Here is a 23,514-nt window from a genome sequence, read left to right as displayed (position 1 = left end):
GCCGCGGGGTTTTCTCGGGGCAGGGGTCGGGCTCTGCCCCGCCGAGTAGGCAGGCGGCTGGAGCAGGGGTTTTGCTGGGCGGGGGGGTTGTTGCCCGCTGTAAGCAGCGTTAGTGGAGACTCGGTGATGGGCAGCTCGGTCTCTGGGCTGCTCCGGGGCAGAGTGAGGGGAGCAGGGGGGGTTATTTAATGCTGTAGCAGTCTGGTTCTTGGGTATCGGGGACTGTTCGTGCCGTAGGCAGCAAGGTAAAAGCCTTGAGAGGCAGTGGTGGTGGAAAGGAACTGCTGCGATTGAAGCTTCGTCAAAGTGTCTGTGGCATGCTGTCAGACCTCTGATCGTTGGCTCGTTTAAATTCTGAAGTTTGTAAACGTTTAGGACCGACCTCAAGGGACATCCTACTAAACTGTTTACTGTTCCAATAACCCAGCAGGGCCTTGGCTGTTGTAGCTTTCATAAAATAAAACTTCAGCAGTGGTGTCAACATAAACTTACCCTGTCCCTGTGCAGCAGGTCGCGGTGGACAATGTAAGCGAATATGTCTCCTGACACTGTGCAGGAAAGGAGTGTGGTGGAGGAGTTTGTTTGCATCTTTATAAGCAGTACCACTACATATACTTAAAGGTTCAGAGAGGTAGCAGATAGCTCTTTCTGTGAGCTACAAATAAACCACACCTGAGTATTCCCCTTCAAGAGGTACTTTACTAACAGCAGACTTTTTTTGTCACTTTTGATGTAGCCTGAAGTTGAAGCTCCCTGCTCGGGGAGGAGAGATGTTTTTTTCTTGAGGCTTCACATAGTACGACAGGGTTTCAATGGATGAGGTGAATGGAAAAGCCAAGCCTGTAGCAGGCATGTTCTCTATAAAGCAGAGTAAGAATTGTCTGGGAAGTAAGGATTAAGGTCTTATCAGTTTTCACCTGCGATATTGTCTTTTAACCAGACTTGTTTCAGAACTCTTAAAAATGCCCCTTGGGGTGGGATGCTGCTGGACCAAAATGATCTCGTCAGAAACTCTCCTGCCATCTTCAAACCCCTCCTGTGATGTTCCAGGAAAAGTCAGTGGCCACAAGTCTGCGTATGCAATGGCTGCAGCACCTCCCAGTCCAGAACAGCTTTTAAAACTTAATTTATAGCTTGAGATGTAAAATCTTGACTGGCAACTTTGAGTAGAAAAATGTCCTCGGGCCTGTTGGTGAATGTCTGAAAACTGCCTCTGTTATCTGGAGCTGAGGATGGTCATGCCAAGGAGCTTCCCATCCTTTCCCACCACTGCCTCCCCATTTCTTCTTGGAGTTTGGCATTTTTCTGACAGCAAGAATTTAATACTTCCTTCATTTGAATTATCCTAATGTAACTTTTTCTTAAGTTTTTAAATAAACTAAGACAGCTTTTTCTTTGTTTTATGTTAATAGGACTAAGCAGCAGCAGCATAACGTTGCTACCCCTTCTTGTATGGTGCAGGTTGAAGGTGTTTGTAAGCAGTTGTGATATTGGTCTTGCCTGTATTGTTAGAAATGCTCATCAGTTCGTTCATCATTTTCTATGCAAATGACATGTCTAAATGCCTTTATAGTGCTATTTAGCCTGTGGAGCAGTATGTTATGCTCTATTCTTAGCAAAACTTCTGTGCCTGATGAATTTAACTAGTTATTTGGCTATTTTGCTTTGTTTGCTTGTGTTCAGGAAAGCAAACATGAACTTTGTAAAGGGGAGCATGATCATTAAAATAGTGTAATAGTGAAAGTACTAATTCCTTCAGCCTTTCAGCTTTAAGCTATTGTGCTAGTGAGGTCCAGATAAACTCAAATTTGCTTAGCAAATCAGACAGTACTGTTTGTTTCTGGAGCAAAGCACATGTTGGGAAGGATGAGCTTGTTGGAATTTTATAGCCCTCTGTAATTGTCTCTGACTATTTCTGGTTGTTTTTAAACCTCCTATAACTCGTCGGTCAAGTTTGAGTTGATTTAGTCAAAGAGTTAATCTCTGTTTTAAGAACTGTTACAAAGGACTTCCTGACCTCAGGTGACAGACTGTTGTACTTGATCTGTCCACTCTTAAGGAAATCTGAATGTCTCAGAATATGTAAATCAAATTGAAGAGGACTTAAAGCCCCCAAACCTTGGATTTTTTTGAGTTAAAAGATCAGGAGGAAGTAGAGTTGAAATTAATGTGTATTGAGAACTGGACTGAGGAATAGGTGGGTTCTTTTTATGTCAGGGCATAGACAGCCTAAAAGGAATCCAAATCTTAGACTGACCCTAGTGAAGAACAAGTATGCTGTAGGACTGTTGATTTTTCCCCAAAGAGAATTTTTGCTTTTCCCTTCCCCCTCCACAGCCAGCACCATCAGTGAAGCTGGTGCACATTCCAGTAGTGATATCACATCACTGGCTCTTGGTAGCTAAAACAGAAGGGAACGAGCCAATGATGGCTGCTGCACCAGACAGCCAAATAGCTGCATGGATAAGCGTTTTACTAGCACAGTGTGTACTGTGTGCAAAGCGCCCAGCCAGGGGAGGGTGGCAGGCTGGGTTTAAGGCAGCTCTGAAAAAGAACTGGCTCTGTGTGTGCTTATTTGTAGTAAACACTCAAGTAACCTGTGTGAGAGCATAAAAGCAGCAGAGCAAACATGCAAAACAGACCTGCACAAGTGACAGGATGACAGAACTCTGGCTGCTTTTCCAGGGTTTAACAGCAGCTGGGGTAATTCCAGGGCTGTAGAGGAAAAGCCTTGAGTTGCTGCTTATTTGACAGGACTTCTTACGTAGTTGTTCTTCTCCTGTAAGCTGTTCTTCTCCTGTTTAGCTTCCTTTTCCCTCTGTTGTCTTCTGAGCAAATGAAGTTTGGGGTTTTATTTAATTCACTGCAAAACTACCAAAGTGACACGTTCAATATAAGAATCTGTTCTTGGCTAATTGCTGGTAGCAGTTCAGAGCTGTTTTTTTGTACACTGTATACAAGTCAACTATTCAACTGTTTTCATGTGTTTATTATAACCAGCTTCATTTAATTTATATTTAAGTAGTACAGATTATTTAGGTTTCTCTTTCTGTGGTTTCAACTGAAATCATAAAGTTGTCCTGGACACACTTTTTCTAGAAGAGAATCCTCTAGAGATGTTAATGGGTCCATATCTGTAGCTTCTGTCAGGAAGAACCTTTATGCTGTGTTGTAAAGCGAGTGCTTATGCTCTTAAGCATTGACTGAAGACACATCTATAGGAGTGCTGTAAAATGCATTACATATATGAGTTTCAGAAAAATTTCTGTTCTCAAAGTGAAGGAACTCCTTCACAAATGGGAGATAGAAGGAACGAAATTCATGTAAGAACTGCTAATTGTAAAGTGACACTCTTTACATTTACAATGAAACCAGTGATTAATGCTGATACACTTGGCTAGGTGAAGAGAGAGACTTTAGATTTTGCAACACTTCAGAAATGCCTAACACTGTTGTTGTCTATTGCATTGATTGGTTTTTTTGTTCACTTAAAGCAGTGGCTTTGGTGACAGTTTGACAAAGTAAGAGTCAATGGAAGGATGAACGTAGAAGTGGGCAGAGATTTTTCTTTTCAGTTTTAAGTAGGTGATAGCAACAAGAAACGATGTTCAAAACTGACATGCCGTACCTAAATGCTGAATCAAATTTCCAGGACTTCACTCTCAGTGTGTTCTTGTGAGCTGTATTGAGTAGCTGATGGCAGAAATAACAAGAGTGTGAGAGTTACAAATGTCAACTATTAAGCCTTCTGGAGAAATGTGGGATCATGAAGCAGTAACGTGTAGTCAGCCTAATGTCCACTGCCCACTATGGACTTGTGTGTGCAGCCTCAGAAGATGATTGGCATATTCTTACAGGCCCCTCCTCCCCAGGTCCAAAAATATCACAAATGCTTTGATTTTTTTTTTTAAAGAAATGCCTCAGTAACTGTAACTGGAGATAGCTTGAATATTGCATGTAGTTTTTAACGTTGTCAGGGGACATGACTAGAGTCTTAAACCTCTGATTTAGCAATGCTAGCTTGTTCTTCTCAAGGTAAGGTTCATTTTCTTTGTGTGATCCAAACTGGTCTGATGTCTACTACTACTAAATCAGTTTACTTCAACTGTCTTCTGTTCCTGGAGGGCATAGTGTTGAAAGCACAGGTATTTTGTTGAACATGGGTCCTGCAGAGAAAGACACCTACCAAGCTTACTGTCCTGGTGACTATTGCAGAAGAGTCCTGTGTTTTCTCTTTGGTGCCTGAACCAACTTGGCACCCCGGAGGGGGATGGTGACTGACGTGAATTTGATGTGGTTTATCTCTATTTCCCTGCAACTCGGTCTGTCTTAGAAAACATGAGGAGACCAAGGGCAGCAAAGAGCAGTAACCATTCCTGTGCTGCTGGTAGTTTTTCTTGCAGCAGCAGTGCAGGAGTGTGATGCTGTAGGAATATGTCTTTAGCTCAGAGCCTGTGCAAACGGGGAGGCAGGAGGAGATGGGAAGTTCCTGTGGGTTTTCAGGTAAGTATATGAAATGGAGAAACTTTCTGCTGGGTAGGAGAAACCCAAAGAATATAGTCAGTAAGGCTTGTCAAATGAAACTTAGTAGTTCACTGGGGCTGTTTTGGTACTACTTCTCAAATTTAGAGGGGTTTTAATTGTAACTGACCAAGATAATACTATCACAGGGAAAACTTAGGTTGGAGGGGGCCTTTGGAGGTCATCTAGCCCAGTGCTTGCTCAGAGCTGGGAAGCTTTGAAATGTACCCAGTGGGCACTAATTGGCAGATCAGGGCTGATAGAGTTCATCAAGTGTATTCGTTTACACTTGCATAATTTTACTACCCTTCTCCACTCCAAACAAGCAGTTGTCAGCCTTCCTGGTTGGCCAGGCTTTGCCTTAGGTATGTGTCTTATGCCCAGCAACAGAACTGTAATAGATATCTTATGAAGATTACCTTTGTGAAAGGGTGTTTTGGCTTAAAAAAAAAAAAAAAAGGCCTTGTCAGATCTGTCAGCGTAACTGTTTCTCTGCTCTGGCACTTCGGTCTGACTCAGCAGCACAAGTCCTGATTTAGACATGTGAGTCCCTGCAGTGACTCAGCTGGGAGGCTTTAATCAGCAGCTGAAAAAATGTTTGAAGCAAATGCTTTTTGTAATGCAGAGAAATGAGTATAGCGTCATCTGGAAAGAAGCAAGGTTGGGTTTCTAATCCAGTAACATTAAGAAGCCGTTATAATCTTGGCGTGGCAGTAATGACCCTGGAATTACAGTTTTCTGGCTGAACTGCTGTAGTTTATGTTGGCTTTTACACAGATGCTTACAGGATTTGAGTGCTCTGCTGAGCCTTCAAAGTCAAACTTTCACACTGTTTTTTCCTTTCTTTTAAGTGGTAAATACCTTCTCATCCTTCATTATATAACGACAACTGTGGCAACCTGTACTAGGAATTATTTGGTTTACATGACAACTGGAGGTTTTTTTCCTCAGTGAAGACAACCATTGCCAGCAAAACCTACCGCAGGAGCCAAATTTCTTTCCTCTCCTGAGGGGGTTTCCTTAGTACAAGGAATTGGAAAGGTATTGTTCAGTTAAACTTTATCCCTAAGGTTGACTGCTCCTGTAGTTCTTGTAAGAGGATTCTCAGCTTGGAGAACACCTGAAGTCATTCCCAGTATGAATTACTAGGTTAATAAAACCTTGCTTTGGTTTTAGTGGACCAGTTTTTACAATAATTTGATTCCAAAGGTGTTAGCATTCAGAAATTGTTGTCATGGGGACTTTTTAATGTTTATGCCAAAGATGTGCTATATGCTAGGAGTCATGATCTCATAGTGGCTTTAAAGTCCCACTTAGGCAATTTTTTGCTCTGGTGATACTAAAGAAGAATAATGGAGAAGCTGATTGGTTTCATGTGGACTTCTAGTAGTGTGAGTTTTGAGGATGTAGGCAAACAGTCTTCTAAAAGGAGTTATAAAAATGTGTTTTAACTCATTGATGCTTTGCAATCCTGAAAGGTGTATCAGTATCGGGCTTACATGTATGTTTTATACGGACCTGGAAAGGCAGCTAATTGCTTCATGCTCTGAAATGAAATGCAGATCATTGCAGCAACTTACTCGTGCCTGATTAATAGTGAGCAGAGTTACTTGTCTGATGTTGGCCTTGTCTCTTTCTGGCTCAGGATGATGGAGTTGCATCTAAACTCGTGTTGCTGTTTCAATCTCAGTGCTTGTTTGTAGCTTGTCAGGTAGTGGCTTCAGCTCTCGCTAAACTTAACAGAGTTCCCTTGAGCATGTCACCCTGCATAGCCACTCGTGTAGCTAAGAAATAAAAGCTAATGCTGCTGACACTTAGTACATGATCCCTTTTGGCCTTTCTGCCAAGTTTTCCAATTGCTGCGCTTTTCCTCAGGACAGAGGAGTCCCTCTGAGCCAGGACTAGCAAGTGGTTTGCTTTTTAGTGAGCCTTACATCTGCCTGGTCTCTGAGGTGCCTGAGCAAAGCTTTACATAGGTGTGTTTTATTAAAGCAAGTCATCAAACATTTACAAATGGATTTCAAAATCTGTCCTGCACAGCCAGGGTTACCTGCTGTTATGTTTTCAGGATATAGAAATAAATCTTTATATATGCAGGCTGATAATCCTTAGATCTATTTAGTGTGTCATGTTAGCACTGAATTTAATGTCTGATTTGGCATCTTGGGGCTAATGGCAGATCTGATTGGAGCTGCAGAGCTTGGATGCTCAGTAGGAGAGCTATTGAAATGCAAATACCGTCACTTTAGTGGAGCCACTGTGAATAAAGTTCACTAATGCAGGAAGGTACTTGGCTACAAAAGGCACTGACATAGGGAACTGTGTGAGGTGAGGGGATTCCTAGAACAGAAGTGATATTTCTCCAAGCTTGGTCAGAACACTATTTTAAATGGAGTCAATCTTGCAAGTCTAAGTCTACTGTTTTCTTGAATGAACATTGGGAGGTTTTGGTGTAAATGCCAGATCCTCAAGTGTTCTTTGTATTTGGAAATAGTGTTAAAACTCTTGTAGACTTGTGGAACTGTTTGGTCTGCAGAGACCTTGGGAAGAGATGGGTTGAAAGCTCTGCAGACTCAGTTTTTTAATGCAGTATAAGCTTTTACCTTTGCAGTTTTTAATTCTGCGCTAGGGAAGGTGAATTGGACTGAAGAGGTTGAGGTGAGGGTGATGCACCCTGAGCCGCTCTGTAACCAGTGGTCAGGAATGGCAATATGCTGCTGAGGAAACACAGGTACTTCAAAGGGACTTCCAGTAGTCAGTTCTAATTGACCAGTGAAAAAGGAAAAGGTAGAGATTGTACTTTTCCAGGGTAATCCAAGGGATGCTGAACTTGGAGGAAACCAGGTTCCTAGAAAATGAGGCTGTCTCTTGCAGCAGGAGGCTAGGGTGGTAGGAATGCAGTATAAGCAAGGGCCTGAAACATAAGTAGCTGAACTGGCTTTTGCTGTTTTTGGAAAAGCTATGTTACTGTTTCCACTGGTGGAGGAGGTGCCCGATTCTAATTCTGTCCTAATTCTTGCTGTTTTCCTTTCTTTGCTAACAAGATATTCATGCTGTGCTGATTCTAGTAGAACAGGGCAAGCGCTGGCCCTTGCCAAACAGTCCTGCTCCCACGCAGACATGCTTCTGTACCTGGCCAGACAGGGTTGAGCTTAGCTCTGGGGGTGAAAATATGGTTTTATGCCTGTTGTGAAGGGACGATGCTGGGATTGTGGTGTCTGGCTGTCCTATCCAAATGCCTGCTACCCCTCTTGGGTTGCCACTTACTGAGATATTTGGCAGATATGCAGTAAGCCTGTCCTCTTTCTTCAGCAAGTTGTTAGATGGGCTCACAGCACTGTGCCCCAGGCACTTGTGCTTGGATGCCTGCAGCCTTTCCCCTTCACGTGAATGGGTACCTGTACCTGTTGTGCCAGGAGGAAGGTGGGGGAGGGTTGGGGGGGTGGTTTCTGGGGGAGAGATAAGTGGTGAGCAGGCAGCAGGCACTGCCAGAACAGTTTATCTAGTGTGCAGTCTGTTTGGTGTGGTCTCAGGAAAAAGGGGTACCTGGAGCAGCTGCAGGCTGCACAAATTGCTTGGGGTGAGCTGCTGTGGTATAGGAGGAAAAAGCCTTATTGCCCAGCTTCCTTGGAGTGCTGCAGGTAAGCTTGGAGCCCTGGAGTTCTGGCTGGAACAACATCAGAACAATTTTGTAATTCTAGGGTGTGACCTGATACTATCTTCATTTTAGGCAGGGCTTAGCTGGTTCTTGGAGAAGAAAAACCTTTCCTAGGAGAGGTGCAGTGCAAGGTACTGTTCTAGTAGGACAGCATTTTGTAGAGGGTAAGGTGGCTGCCTAAATGCAGAAGCTAAAACTTTAGAGCAGTTAAAGAAACTTGCTCTAGTGAAGTTTCCATTGCCACTTTGCAGTTGAGGGCTTTTCTGTAAAAGTGAAACTTCTCAGAGCAACAATGTTAAGATGCAAAGTGAAAATCTGTGGCTTCAGTATCTTCCATGTATCACTCATCTGTTGAGCAGCAAGTATTCACACTGATAGAATTTGAGTTAATAGTTAACGACGAAGCCTGACTTGCAGATACACTGAGTGAGCTAGATGTTTTGTACTGAAACAGTACAAGTGAAGAATTTGTATGTGCCTGGCATCCCACTGTCTGTTTTGTTTCGTGTGTTTGGGCTTGCTGCAGTCTGTGGTGCCTACAGCATCTGTTGAGCTCACTGTGAAGTCATAATCCTGCATTTGTGACATTCATCCATTGCCATGGAAATGGGGTGTAATATAGCAAATTAGCATTCTAATGTCATTAAAGTATTGATACAGATTATGTCAATGGAAAGCATCTGAAGAGATAAACATGTGTGAGAGAAAATAGAAAATTAAGTGCTACTGTTGCACTGTGATGTGCTGTTACACAGCTGATGCAAAAAATCACTCTTCAAGGGCTAGTTGTATCTTTGGGGTTTCCTTGCAGCATAACAGCGTTCTTGGTGCTCTAGAGTGTGCAGAGACCTCGCAGCATGGCTGAGAGTCTCTGGCTGTTTTCCAGACACCCAGAGCAGGGTCCAGGGCGTGCCCAGCTGAGTGGGGTTGTGCAAGTTTGGAGGCAGCTGAACTGTCATGTGTCACTTGGCTATTTATATGCCTGACTGGCTGGTAATCCTGTGTGTAGTGTTAAGCCATTTAATCACTTTTTCCTCCTCCTTTTCTTAAAAACTACCTTTTAATTGGAGACTTCGCTTTCCAAAGGGAGGTAACAAATTTGTCTTTGCTAGGGATTCTGTTGTAATCTTCAGAATTAAGCTAGCAACTCTTGCTCTTTTGTGTGGCTGTATTAGCCATTAGCGTTGGGGTGGTAATATGAATGCACTGACATAACAGGGGTGGTTAAATACATTTTCTGAATTAAAATCTATATGTAGCTGACACGCCTTCCTACTGTAAGATGAGATATAAACCCCTGAAGCCTGTAGATTTTTTTGAAGTCTTCTATCTTCTGAATTGGCTGCTTTTCAGTTAAAAATAATAAAATTCTTCCCTCCATTCTTGGCATACAGTGCTGCTGGGAAGAGGTATGGACAAGTGAGAACAGTTGCATAGTTCCTGTGATCTTCAATCTCTGATTTTCTTTGCCATGTAAATGGTCGTTTAGAATGAGGAGTGTGCTGTCATATACCTTTAGAAACAGGCCAGCTATTCCTCTGAACCTCTGACTTGTGAGAAATAAACTTGGAGAAAAATTTAATGGTTTAGTACAGGCTTCACAGTGAGGCTGTCAGTAAGGTATAGTCCAACTGCCACATTTAATGTTGTAGGTAGGTTTCTTGCCTTGGTTTTATTGAGGACAGACCTTATAAAATGTGGTACTTGGAAAAGGGACTAAAGGTAAACTTCTGTAAGGCTCAAGATCTTGCAAGACCTACTGTAATTTGATTGCTTTAATCCTACAGTCAGTGTTGAGGCTATATGCCTTTTTCTTAGTGGTGCTCAGCATGACATAGTACCTTTTTCTTATAACTTCTGGCCACTTACTGTGCCCTGAGCAAGTTACTGAAAAAGGCTTTCTAGCCTGGCACTGGAATACTGCTTTTACTGATTAAGAGTTGTGGTCAGTAGTTTCTTTTTAGTTTCAGAGGTGCCAATAAACTTGCAACCCATCATGCTGCACCCCTTCAAACCTGGTGTTGTCTCTGCATGTAGCTGTTGGTTGCTGAGCTTCCAAACTGTTTCACAGCTCTGGACAGCATGGGATCAGGGGTGTTTGTCAGGGAGATGCATCTCTGTTACAGTGTAAACAACCAGAGGACTTGGGGTTTGGTGGGTTTTTTCTTTATTGCTTTTCAGAAGAATGTCCTCTTGATGCTTTGGCTAGGAAAGAGAATGCCCTCTTAGAAAGCAGATGCTGAGAAATAGAGCCTGACTTTTTCACAGTGCTTGGTATCTTTTTAGCTGTTTTGGGGAAATCATAGAACTGAAAGTTACTTTGTTTCCTCTCCTGTTAAAATACATTTTTTTCCCCCAGTTGTTTCTTCTCTCCATAGCAATGAAATGTTGGATATTTGTACATTGTATATGTCTTTTCTTGGCTGTGGGCTTTCCTAGTTGGAGGGTGGTAAGGTCTGAAACTTCTCCAGCTGACCTTGGAAGGTCTCCAGAATGGCTGGAGGCAGTTGATAAGTCACACCAAAACTTTCTGTAAGCAGTATGGCTGAGGAGTGCTTAAAGCTTGAAAGAAGAGGGGTAAGGAGATAGCGCTGCAAACTTTCACAGGACGCTTCTTCTACCTGCCCTTAGCAGTTGGAAGAAAACAAAAGCATTGGTGTCCAGCAGACTTCTGGAGAAGAGTAAGTTGGTCTATGGATTAATTGGCACTCTCTTGTGTGTCGTGATTGCTTCCTTCCTGTCCTGAGGAAGGCACAGATGTTAAGCAAATAATCTGTATAATAAATGGGAGAAAGGGAGTGTTTGGAAAGATGCAAAAAGGAGTCAGTGTGGTCAAAGCAGTGGATTACAGCTAGATGCAGCTGAGGAATTGATATCCTTTTGTACTCAGGTTACTGCTTGGCCCTGGTTGCCTTCAACTGTGCCAAATAGTGGAGTGTCACTTCCCTGACTAGGAGGCAAATGCACAAGTAATCAAGTTTGAAGTACAGCATTAGTCAGATATGAAGCAACAAAATAAGTAGGTCAGGTACTGAACGTTTGCAGTAACCTGGTGGGACAAACATGGCCTATGTGTTACATACAACTCTGCTTTTGTAAGGTTTTTTTATTGTTATAAAACCAAGGCCTTGGTTTGCTGTGAGTTCTGTTGGATTTTTGTCATGCATACGCAGTGAACCTCTCAATCTGGGAAAAAAATGTCAAGGTGTGGTTTATGCCATGGTGATACAAGGGAAATAATTTCTGCTGAAAACCAAAGTAGAATTGGGTTATGCACCTCCTGAGGACAGTGAAGCTGTTTGAGTAGAAGCCTTTCATATGGCTAACGTGCTCGATATTGTGAAGCTGGGTCCAGGTTCCTTTCAGAACCATAAATCTATTCTTATGCTTCCTAGAAACTTCATAACACTCTTACCATGACAGCATATCACATGAACTAAGGTTAGGATCACATTCTAACTTGAAGCTTCTACTTTAGTTTTTGAGACCAGCTCTTGCAAATAAGTCTGTTTAATCTGTCTGTTCCATGATTCTTCACGTGCACAGACTTCTTGTCAGAAAGGATGTGTGGGTGAAGGAGCAGAGAGTGACAAGAAATCTGAGGCAGGTATTTTTTTCTCTTCACAGAAACCATGGCGAGTCCTGCGAAGGATAACTATCGAATGAAGAGTTACAAGAACAAAGCCCTAAATCCTGAGGAAATGCGTCGGAGAAGAGAAGAGGAAGGAATTCAACTGCGCAAACAGAAACGAGAGCAACAGGTAACTGTCATCTTGACTAGCTTGTGTACAGCCTTAACACAACCAGGATTGTGCTGCTGCCAAACTGGAATCTTCAAGGATCTGTGCATTAAGGTTTGTTGGCAGTCCTCTTATTTTTCACTGTTGTAACTGAGATCTTGCTTTTCTCTTTTTCTTTGTACCTAGTACAGAGTGTAGCTCACATCAAGAGCTCTCTAAGCACTTTTTTCTTGGGGTACTGGAGGTTTTTGTTCACAGATCCTTGTTTTTAAAGGTTTTTATTTTTATTTTTTTTTATTAATTAGTGAATGGGGTTATTTCCTCAAGAAGCAGGAAGAGCAAGTGAAAGTATGGGCTGCACATATTTCTTAATTCTGAGCTGTTTTTTTTTTGGCTTGGAGGTCTATGAAAGAGGTGATTCCCAGGTGATGTATGAGGCTCAGACTAAATGTTTGGTCTATTAGTGCATCATCTACAAGCTGCCTTCTCCCCATTTTCTCTAACTTGTTAGGTCAAATTCTGCACTTGCCTGTACCAGTGTCTCAGTGACTTGGGCATTTACATATCTGAGGGCAAGACTTAGCATGTTTTATTATTGGGGTTTGTATGCCAAACTAGTCTTCAGAGTGCAGAGCAGTTATTAATGACTACTTTTTTATTCAGGTTGCGTTCAGTCTAGCTGACGATATCTTGTTTGAGGAACAAGAATGTCTAGTTATGAAGACTGTTCATCATTGCTTTCTAATAATGACTCCTGTGTTTTGTTCACCACCAGCTCTTTAAAAGAAGAAACGTGGAGTTGATCAATGAAGATGCCTCCATGTTTGATAGTCTCCTTGTGGATTCCTATGTTAGTTCCACAACGTGTGGGGTAAGGTGCCTTTCCTTGTTGCAGTTGTGCCTCCAGATAGATTTAATGCTGTGGACTGCATAGAACTGACAAACCTCAATGCTTTTGTTTTCTCACTTTTGAGAATGTTGCAAATGTTACTACAGTGAACTGGAAGAGTCTGCCGGGAAGTAAATAGTGTGCTGTAATCTCAAATTGTGAATCTTTGGATTACTAGCTAAGCACAAAATTGTGGTAGGCTGTCATGACTGTGATGCCTTAAATAATCTTAGTGTGAAATGGAATCATTGTTCTGTCTCCTTTGCATCATTTCAGGAGGGAGTGATCACAAGAGAGATGGTAGAGATGCTTTTCTCAGATGACCCTGATCTACAGCTAGCAACCACTCAGAAATTCAGAAAGTTACTCTCCAAAGGTAAAAACTCATCGCTGCCATAGGATCTGACGTAGCCTTTCTTTTGCAAGCATTTGTGCACGTGTATGGCTGTACAGAAGCCTAGCAGCTTTGAGCTTGGGGCAAGTAAGTTATAATCTAGAAACTTAATAATCTAATATATTGCTAATGATTTACAGTTCTATGAATTGTACAGAAAGTGCTTCTGGAGAGTTGTCCTGCTGAGTTCAGTACAGCTTGAGATCATTCAATTCAGTAATAGTTCATGCTTGTTATTCCTCTCCATTAGACCTGTATGCTGTTTTGACCCTGCGTTAGACCTATATACTGTTTTGACACTGCCTTGCTATTTCAGAGCCGAATCCTCCAATAGATGAAGTGATAAACACTCAGGGAGTGGTGGACAGATTTGTTGAATTCCTGAAAAGAAGTGAAAATTGCACGCTACAGGTAAAGGAGATTGTGGTATGAATTCTTCATGGCATATAGGTGTTTAACTTTCACAGCTTAGCAATGTGAACCCACAGGTGCTATCAGGGAAAAATGATGTCTTGAACCCAAAAGATGCATGTCATGTGATGTATAGGAGAAGACAAAGGTAGCCTGTAATGCTTAGGCAAAAAAAGGAAACTATAAATTGCTCTAAATGAAATTCTTGGAAGAATGCTGGCAAAAATAACATCATTCAGCTGCAGTGGAAGAGAATTGGCCTTCCTGTGTCTGATATTTCTGCTGGGAGCTGGTGGGGCCACAGAATAAATCTATAGGAAGAAGTTGTGTGAGAAAAAAACCTCCCTTATTGGAGGCTTTTAAGTACAGGCTAAGAGTCTGTTAGAAATGGGTTAGGTAGTGCTGATCCTGCTGTGGGGCAGAGGGATGGACTAGATGGCTTCTTGAGATTCCATCCAGCTTGGTAATAACTATAGTTAATTTGTACGGGTTAAAGATACTTCCATACATGGAATTGGATCAGAGTTGATGACTGCCTTCATCTTTCTTCCTGCCCTCTGGTCCAAGGCCATGTATCATAGGGGCTTACTTTCAAGAAGAACTGAATGTAAATCTGGTTTTAAACCAAAGAATGAGTGGCAAAAGCAGGGAACTTGCTGCTCAGCTCCACTTGAACTCAAGGCATCTTTGTGGTGTTAGCCAGATGAAGGGGTGGCCTAGAACTGGCTAGTCTGCACTAGGTACAGAAAACTTTCTACTCCACATGTATTTATGAACTGTGTGTCTTCACTTTTCTTGCTGAAAATTGTTGCATAGGTGAAATAATGTGGTGTGACTGACAGTGATGTCTTCACTTGCTAATCCTTTGAGAAACTATAGCCTCTGAGAAGGCATTTAGCAGATATGGCTTTTTTATTGCTCAAGAAAATAAAATCCTTTGAGTGTTGAGGTGTTCTGTTGTGATATACTTTCTTTCTCTCACAGCCTTTTTAGTGGAAGTTGAAAGAATTATAGCCAAAATTTAATGGCAAATATGTTGCTAAATCAGGATTATTTTATTCATACTTTTGTTGTTTATTTGCTTGTTTCAGTTTGAAGCAGCGTGGGCACTGACAAATATTGCATCAGGAACTTCCCAACAAACAAAAATAGTAATTGAGGCTGGGGCAGTTCCTATATTTATAGAGCTGTTAAACTCTGACTTTGAGGATGTTCAAGAACAGGTAAGGTTCACTTCTTACTTTGGGGTTAGGGAGAGAACCACAGTGGATTGCACATGATTAAAGTGCAGCATTTAAAATGAGTGACCAGTGTCTAACAACTGGCTTTAGACCACAAATTGAAGTATTGTTTGCCTGGAATTACAGGGAAAATGCTTTCTTAGCACACTACCCTTTTCTTCCTCTGTTCAGAAACTGCGTGAATGCTAAAACTGTTGCTGTTTCCTTTCAGGCTGTCTGGGCATTGGGGAACATTGCTGGAGACAGCTCTGTGTGTAGAGATTATGTCCTTAACTGCGCTATTCTTCCTCCCTTATTAATGTGAGTAGCCATGAATACTTGCCAATACAGTTCTTGAAGTCCCATTGTACTACAGCAGAGCAATATTTGAGCTGGGCGAATAGATTCCCTAGCAATGTGTGGTAATGTTCACTGGGAATCAAATCATTGGTATCAGATAAACTGGCAGTTCAGAGAAGTATCTGATAAATAGTGGGACTTGGTAGATAACATGCCTTCTCACAAACCTTTACCCTGCTCTGAATCTGAGGCGGGTGCTGTTGCAGCATGCTTGTCTTTCTGAAGTTACAGGGCTTGCTGTTTCACTGTGTCCCTCCAGATGCCTGCTCTGTGTGCTTATGCTATGGATTTCAGGTGCTTTTCTGAGTGGGCTCCTCTAGAACTGAGGAAAGGGAGCAGGTCTTTGCACACCACCTTGCCTCTGCAGCTCTTGTGTGGTGCATACCCACTGCAGTCAGAAGATCTGCCTGTCAGGAGTGTGCTCTCAAGTACTGTTCACTGCTCTGGAAAGAATTAATCCTTACTTTATCCTGTCCTTGGCAAACTGATGCTTTGTCACAAGTGACTTGGCTTGTTATACTGCTACTTCTGTCAGTCACCTGTCAGCAGTGATTGCTGACTGAAGTCCTCAGTGCACAGAACTCACTGTCCTCATTAGAGTTGAGAGACAGCAGTTTGTGTCAGTTGGTCTCTAGTGAGGACCATCTGACCTCAGATAAGGGTGTGAGTGTCTGCCTGGGCTGAATTTGAACTTGGAACTGCATTTGACTAACTTGCCATTCTTTCTGCAACTTGTCTAATGTGGAACTTGCCTTCCTGACTCATGTCAGTTGATGTTGTTAGGAATAATAGCTATTTATCCTAAGAAGTAGTTGCATGTCACTTCTGCTTATTGAGAGCCTCAAGTGACAAGCAGCATGGCTTGAGCTACAGCAAGTGGAATAGTGATTTGACTTCCTTAAAATCATACTAGTTTTCCTTCTTCTGATTCCCTTGCTGGCTTCCACATCAAGGATTATAATTCACGGTAATTGTCTCTTTAGGCTCCTTACAAAGTCCACCAGGTTGACAATGACACGAAATGCTGTCTGGGCCTTGTCAAACTTGTGCAGAGGAAAGAGTCCACCACCTGAATTTGATAAGGTGAGAATAAATGCCTTGTTGGCAGAGAGGTGATGGGGAGACACCCAGTTAAGATGTTTGTCTAAATTATTTTTGGCTGTTGGACTTCTGTAAGTCATTCTGGGAGGGAACAGGGTGAGGTTCTTCCTGCTGAGGTTGATCTTACTGTTCAGCAAATGTTTGAGTGCCTGTTTAATTTTCTGCCAACATTTCTGCCTGGCTCTATTGGCAGCCCATCAGCTGGACCCCTCAAGGGGCAAGCCCAGGCTTCCCTGCAAAGCAGCATACGCTGTGGGCTTCTCTAAACCCTTTTGTTATAAACTCTGGAATTTTGAGACTTCACTCCAAATGCTACAAAACAGGATTCATGTAGCTACATGGGAGCTGTAGTAGCTTTCCTCTTTCCCTTTCCTGGTGTGCTAGTGGCACTAATAAAAGGTTCTGCTGGCCTTTCAGGTGCCTCATCTTTCCTTGGCAGAACAAAAATGTTTTAAGATCAATGTGTTCTCGCTGGTTTTAAATGAAAGCTCATGTGTGTCAAAGCTGGGAAATCTGTGGTGAGGGATGAAATCTGAATTGAGTTTAAATATAAAACCACTTATAAATGATTGAAGTACTTAGAGGTGTAACTGTTGATTGTTGCTGCTCTGAATATTGAGCTATTTAGGGTTATTAAGAGTAAAAAATGGAGCAGTGCTCTTACATAAGACATGTAAGGAGCTTCCAAACGGTAGCAGGCACAGCAGCACTTGTCTCAGGAGTCTAGACTTGGTCCAAGAGGAAGGGATGTAATTTTAGTTTAGCAATAAAGCTGTTGAGATAACTTTAGACACTGTGATTATGAGGTATGTGAACCAGCAAGGAAGCTGCTGACTTTGGGGAAGGAAACTGTGGACGTTCAAGACTTGTTATCTTGTCAGTCAGCATAGCCACATGGTGTTTGCTTGCAAATGTGGTGGTCCTTGACAGAATGTGACTAACCTTCTGGGGTGGTGGCTGTTGTAGGTATCTCCCTGCCTGCCAGTGTTGTCCCGATTGTTGTTCAACAGTGACTCTGACTTGCTGGCAGATGCGTGCTGGGCTCTTTCCTACTTATCAGATGGCCCCAATGAGAAAATTCAAGCAGTCATTGACTCGGGAGTATGTCGGCGACTGGTGGAGCTGTTAATGTAAGTAACTTGCCTTGCTGCTTCAGCCCAGTGAGACTGGGAAGCATGTAACTGAGCGTGAGTTCATATCAAAACCTATCAGAGCATTCTTCACACCCCTCATGCGCAGAGGATCCAGGTAATGGGTACCTTAGCTGACTTTGGAGCTGTTACGTAGGAGGGATCTAAAGCAGGTTGAGAGCTGCATTTTACTGGCTTTTCTTTGAGGAAGCTGAGCATTTTCTAGTGCTGGAATGCTAGTTAATACTGTACGCCAGGAAGAACTTATTAAAGAGAGGTTGGACTGACACTTCTAATCCGTGAAAGGAGAGGGGACTGCAGAGTGTCTTGTGCTCTCAAACTCCAAATATGCTTGTGGAAGCCTAGTTAGTAGGCAAATCACAGATGGCAAGAATACTGTCTAGAAAAACTCAGCTTGGCTTTGTTTCTCTCATATCTATGTGGAAACTTGGACAAAAATGTTTGCTATTTGCAGTTTGAATGGGCCTCTAACACCTTCAGAATTGGTAGAACTGTGAGATACTTGCTTCTAAAATTCTCCTGAAAAATTCTGGGTGTTCTCATTGTGTTAACAACATCTTTGTTCAGGAAGGATATGTAAAAAGTGAGGTCTGTAATTAAGCTGAAGATGATGGAGTTAGGATGTAAAGGATGAAAACTCTGTATTGCAACTTTGTTTTCAGTCTGCTTGTCCAGTGGCAATACGGTCAACTTCCTGTATGCTTCTACGTGCTAGGGGATGGAATTCAAAGTAAATAGTGCAGATGAGATACTGGGGAGAGAATCTCGTGAATATCCAGGTGCATGTGATCTGATAGATTTGGGTTTTGTCTGTGTACCATTTTTCCTGTAGGCACAATGACTACAAAGTGGCCTCCCCAGCTTTGCGAGCAGTTGGCAACATCGTGACAGGGGATGACATCCAGACCCAGGTGAGGGGAAATGACTGTCTTGTAGGGAAGTGCAGTGCCCATGAGCTCTGTTACCTGATACTGGTGATCTCACTTCTGCTTTCTTTTGCAAAAGGTGATTCTGAACTGTTCAGCCCTGCCTTGTCTTCTTCACTTATTAAGTAGTCCCAAGGAGTCAATCAGGAAAGAAGCCTGCTGGACTATATCTAACATCACAGCTGGAAACAGAGCACAAATACAGGTACAGTCTTCTCCAGCCCATCTGTAATGATCCTAGATTCCAAGCTCGGCATTAAGGGTTTGCAACTTTTTATCTTATCTGACACTTGGAGTCTGTATTTGTTCACATCTCTTATTCTGCAGTAATTTGCAAATTTGCTGCTCCCAGCCATCTGCCAAACAAGAGCTAATAAAAGCCTGCTAATTGTACCCACAAAGACTAGCCTAAAATGAGTCCCACAGGTTGGATCATTGGAACAAGAGGATATACAGCCCCTATTTCTCTATGCTCAGTTAGAGATACCCCTTTGAAAAGCTGGAGCTTGTTGAGTTTTAATTATCCTTTTAATGACCTACATACAAAAGCAGATAAGTGATGAAAGCATTCCTACAGTATTGATGCAATAATAGGGATTGTCTGCTGTGCTGGTTATGGAATTGGATATCTTGTGTTAATAGGATTTGGCTGAGGAATAAAATGGAGGAATCGCTGAAGGGTACAGCTTGGAAAGTTCTTTTGCATTGGAAAATGGAGATAGAGGTTTCTTTCAGGTGCTTAATAGCCTTTTAGAAACTGTGTTGCCATTGAAACTCTTCTTACTACTCTCTCTCCCCAGGCAGTCATCGATGCAAACATTTTCCCGGTACTGATAGAAATCTTGCAGAAAGCAGAATTCCGCACGAGGAAAGAGGCAGCATGGGCTATCACAAATGCAACGTCAGGAGGAACTCCTGAACAGATCAGGTACTCCCTGTGGCCCCTCTTAGGGGAAATCTGTCTGAATGTATGGTAGCTTTGTCTTTGTGGGAACTGCAAGACAAGTAGCAAGGGAGTAATTTGGAGAACATCTGGGGGAGTACCTGAGACACAGGCAAAGCTATAGCTGGATCATATACTGCGCTGCAAGTTGTAGCTTCCTTCTGAATAAGGATAAGCTAGTCCAAACTACTTCCCCCCTCCCCCTTTAGATGGCTTAGGCTAGGCTAAATGTCCAAACTTGATGACAATTAAATTCCAGTGTGGGCTTAATTTGAGTAGCACCTGGATTTCAAAGGGAGTTAGCAGGTTTCTTAAAAGAGGGGGTGTGTATACAAATAAATGGATAAAAATTAACCTTGCAGAACAGTAAATACATATTTTAAGGTAACTTTTGTATTTTAGTTTGACTCATTTCCCTTGCTCTTTCTCACTGAGCATAGGTGATGCTTGCTAGATCCTGAACAGCAAGTGTATGTTGTTGGTGCTCTCTCTTCAGATACTTGGTAAACTTGGGTTGTATCAAGCCTCTTTGCGATCTGCTGACTGTCATGGACTCCAAGATTGTTCAGGTGGCATTGAACGGCCTGGAGAACATACTGAGGCTTGGAGAGCAGGAAGCCAATCAGAGTGGGACAGGCATCAACCCGTACTGTAGCCTGATTGAGGAGGCTTATGGTAGGTTGTGGCTGGTGGCCTCGGTGCTATTGACTTTAACACCACAGGGTGTATCGAAAGGCGTCTGCTAGTTTTGTTGGTTGCTCTTCTGCTGTTCTAGGGGATTTAGTATATTCCAAACTAGCCAATATTTGTTCCAGTAGTCTGTCTTTTTAGACTCTTGTGATGGGGCATAGGACAAAATACTTGGAAGTAAAAACTATCATACTTCTGATCCAAGCTTCCTAGACCTGGAGGCCAAGCTGGTAATTGTGGCTCACACCAGTTGGAAGTGTTAATCAGAAATAAGCTGATCTAAGCAAAAAGTGATGCTTCTGGGTCTGATTGCTCTAACTGTACCCAGTGGTACACTGTAGATGTATAGTGGAAATCCAGAAGGACTTTGCTTTTCCCTGGAGTGACTTAATTTGGTGGGGGCTTTTTGTCCTGCTCTTAATGCTTTGAGGAACAGTTCCTATTTTGGTCTGAAACTCCCTGTATACTGCCAGTGTCTGATTTGCCCTCTCGATGACTGTTACATTGTGTGTCCTGATTTTCCCCGTAAGAATAATTCTTGAAATTCTTGAGAGTATGTTGTACTTGGATGCTTTCTGTTCAGCAGTGGATTTAATTAGGGCAGCTAAAGCTGTTGCTGCCCTTCTGCTGGAGGCTACTGGGATGGGTCCTGCTTCCTTCCCCTCCCTACCCCCTGCAACTACCAAACTGTTCACAGCCAGTTGTTTTAATTTCACTGAAATCTGGTTTAGTCTCCAGCAGAGAGCTGGGAGCACATCTGCTTTAGCTATGTCAGCTAAACCTACTATTGAAAGGACATTAATGCTGCCCAATACAGATGAAATCCACAAGCAGCTCTGCAATAGTTAGCTGTAGATGTCAGTGCTGCTCACAAAATGCAAATCTAACAGACAGAAGTCTTGCAGTGAATAGGGGCAAGGACGGAGGATGGATGTGAGACAGTGTAAGTATTAGGATCTACTTGTTTCATCACATTCCACTTTTTTTTTTTCCCTCCAAGGTTTGGATAAGATAGAGTTCCTACAGAGCCATGAGAACCAAGAGATCTACCAGAAGGCCTTTGACCTGATTGAGCACTACTTTGGAGTAGAGGATGACTCCACTCTAGCTCCCCAGGTAGATGAGAACCAGCAGCAATTCATCTTCCAGCAACCTGAAGCCCCCATGGAAGGTTTCCAGCTATAATGTGCCTGGGGGGAAAAAAAAACACCACAAACTTGCCAGAAAGCAACTGGGAGCAGCTGATCGTCCCATCCCCTCCTTGCAAATGGAAGGCTAAACACCCACTCCACCTGTTAGGAAACAATTCTTCCTTCAAACAACTAGAAACAGTGCTTTGTCCTCACGGAGAGAAGGGGATGTTCTTACACTTTTTTTCTTTTTGCTGCTGCATACATACATGTCTTTAAAGCAGGCATCTGGGTGGAGGAAGGACACTGAGGTAACAGATTGCACCTCTTGGTTTTCGTTTTTTTTTCTTTGCGGTGATCTCTCCCAAATGTCACTTCTTACCTTGGGTACTTAATTGAGATTTCAGCATTGGGTTGGGTAAGAACACAAATAGAAAGTAAGCATTCTGACAACAATAATTCTGGAAACCTGGGTTGATCTATTTAATTTTTTTGCACATGTTACTCTTTATTAAAGACTCTAATTTGCCAAGAGCAAAGTTTAGCCCTGGCCTTTCTGCGACCCTCCTTCAGTGGACAGTCCTGTTGAACCTGGGCCAAGTTTCCCCTGAAATATACTGTAAATGGACAGAGAAATGGGAAGTTCTCCCACTCCTGGGAAGATTTTTCTGGGGGGAAGGCTTCTTCCCTTTGTCTAGATTTTTTTGTTGTTGTTGTTTTTTTGAAGAACTGCTAGTGGTATTTACAAGGAGGAAAAAAAAAAGGCAACAAGACCCCAAAGATGGTAACTATGAAGAGGGCGGGATGCTTGGGTGGTTTTTGAAACAGGAAGCACAGCTGCTGTTGCACAGGCTTTGTTTGCATTGCTACTGACTGAAGTCACGGAACTGTTGAAATGGTGAAAACCCATCTTCATCTTTACTTGAAAAAAATTTTGTGGTTTTTTTTTTTCCATGAGAACACATTTTGAGTTCTGGGGGTTTTTTTTCTGACTTGGGTTGGGGTGGATCATTTAATGGGTTGGAGGAAGAGGATGTAGCTACACTTGACAGCAGTGTTGTGTGCGGTGTTAACTTCAGTAGCAACAGGCCTGAGTTTTCAGGTTTACCTCCTGCTCACAGTTGGATTGTGTACATTTTACTTAAAAAAAAAAGTCAAATCTCTGTATTTTTTATATTATATATAGGTAGATATTTGTCTAATTGGGCTTCAGAGAAAAAATATATATAAAATTTCTGTAATTTATGTAAATAGAGCACTGTGAGGCAGGCACACCTGGAAACAATGGCCCCAACTCACTCACTGGTGGTCCTGCTTCTTTTCCTCTGTTTACTCACGTACTGTATAAGCGAACATAGAGCTGTCTTAAACTCCTCTACCCGATTTGAGTTACTTAGCCAAGATTTCATTAAACAAAAGTGAACGCGCTAGGCTGTGGAGAACAAAAACACTTGTGGGGTGTGGGGGAGAGCTGGCTGTCGCTGCGGGCGAGCCCCTGGCCGCTGCCTGCGGAGGCCGTCGGGGGAGGGGGGGGGTGAGAAGCGAGTTGGGGTGCTGCTCGCACGCCGGCCGGAGCTCTGGTTTGATGAGTCCTTTATTGTGAAACGAATAAACTACATCTGTGCAGTTGACTTGAGGTGTGGCTGTGGCAGAAGTCTCTCGGGGCGGGCACCTTTGCTAGGCCGGCCTTTCCCCCGGGCGTGGGTGAAGGAGGGGGGCGGCCGGGGCAGCTTCCCCTCACGGGTGGAGGCGGGAGGCTCTGCCGTGACTCCCTGTCCCTCGAGGGGAGGCGGGAGGGCTCCCGCTGCCTCAGGCGAGGCTTCCCTCGGCGGGAAGAGGGAGCCCCGCGCGCGGGGTAGGCCGGGAGCCGGCGGTTGGCGCGGGTCACCATGGGAGTTGTAGTCCGCGCGGCGGCGGGAAGATATGCCGGGCGTTATTCCCTCCGCGCGGGGCATGCCGGGAGTTGTAGTCCGCCACGGCTTGCCGCTTCTCTCCCGGTCTTTCCCGGCAGACTTCGCGGTGCCCCGTCGCTGATTGGACGGCGGAGCGGCCCGGCGCATGCGCGTTGCGCGCCCGCTGGGAGGCCCGGGCCGGAGCCGCTTCCCTCAGCGCGGAAGGTCGGCGGGAGGGGCGCCGCGGGCAGCGGCACCGGTACCGGTACCGGCACGGGGAGGGGGCCGCTCCGTCCTCCCTCCCCTCCCCCTTCCCTCCGATGTACCGGGGTGCCGCTGGGTTTTGCGCGCTGATTGGCTGAGGAGAGAGGGGAGAGACCTGCGTCAGACCGCTGGAGCTGACGCCACGGGGGTGCGTGCATGACGTCACTGCGGTGCTGGGGGTTGGGGGGGGGGAAGACCTGTGTCTGCTTTTAACGGCGGGGGTG

The 23,514-nt window shown here is 43.6% G+C and overlaps 2 protein-coding genes across 8 annotated transcripts in view; both read left to right on the top strand.

The window, feature by feature from the left end:
- Positions 1-7,984: 7,984 nt before the first annotated feature.
- KPNA6 (karyopherin alpha 6 (importin alpha 7)) lies at positions 7,985-22,638 on the top strand. Of its 5 annotated transcripts, none has more exons than XM_010576034.1 (15): positions 7,985-8,162; positions 10,720-10,860; positions 11,807-12,033; positions 12,695-12,790; positions 13,085-13,184; positions 13,519-13,613; positions 14,705-14,836; positions 15,066-15,154; positions 16,177-16,276; positions 17,261-17,424; positions 18,278-18,356; positions 18,451-18,576; positions 19,172-19,299; positions 19,811-19,989; positions 21,005-22,638. In XM_010576034.1, exons 3-15 carry the CDS (start codon positions 11,812-11,814, stop codon positions 21,187-21,189), a joined length of 1,695 nt encoding a protein of 564 aa, XP_010574336.1. In that variant the 5' UTR covers positions 7,985-8,162; positions 10,720-10,860; positions 11,807-11,811; the 3' UTR covers positions 21,190-22,638. The 5 variants fall into 5 exon arrangements, with proteins under 5 accessions (XP_010574336.1, XP_010574335.1, XP_010574337.1 ...); XM_010576033.1 differs by having other exon boundaries at positions 10,619-10,860; XM_010576035.1 differs by lacking the exon at positions 10,720-10,860.
- Positions 22,639-23,248: 610 nt separating this feature from the next.
- The window catches only part of TXLNA (taxilin alpha), a 9,906-nt gene continuing 9,640 nt past the window's right edge, over positions 23,249-23,514 (top strand). For all 3 annotated transcript variants that reach the window (XM_010576030.1, XM_010576027.1, XM_010576029.1), the window contains exon 1: positions 23,249-23,438. The gene's annotated coding sequence lies outside the window, so the exon portion shown is untranslated. The remainder of the gene's footprint in view (positions 23,439-23,514) is intronic.

The sequence above is a fragment of the Haliaeetus leucocephalus genome, unplaced genomic scaffold, assembly GCF_000737465.1.
Source record: "Haliaeetus leucocephalus isolate CR32 unplaced genomic scaffold, Haliaeetus_leucocephalus-4.0 Scaffold517, whole genome shotgun sequence".
NCBI lineage: Eukaryota > Metazoa > Chordata > Aves > Accipitriformes > Accipitridae > Haliaeetus > Haliaeetus leucocephalus.
This window is presented reverse-complemented; position numbering and strand designations above follow the sequence as displayed.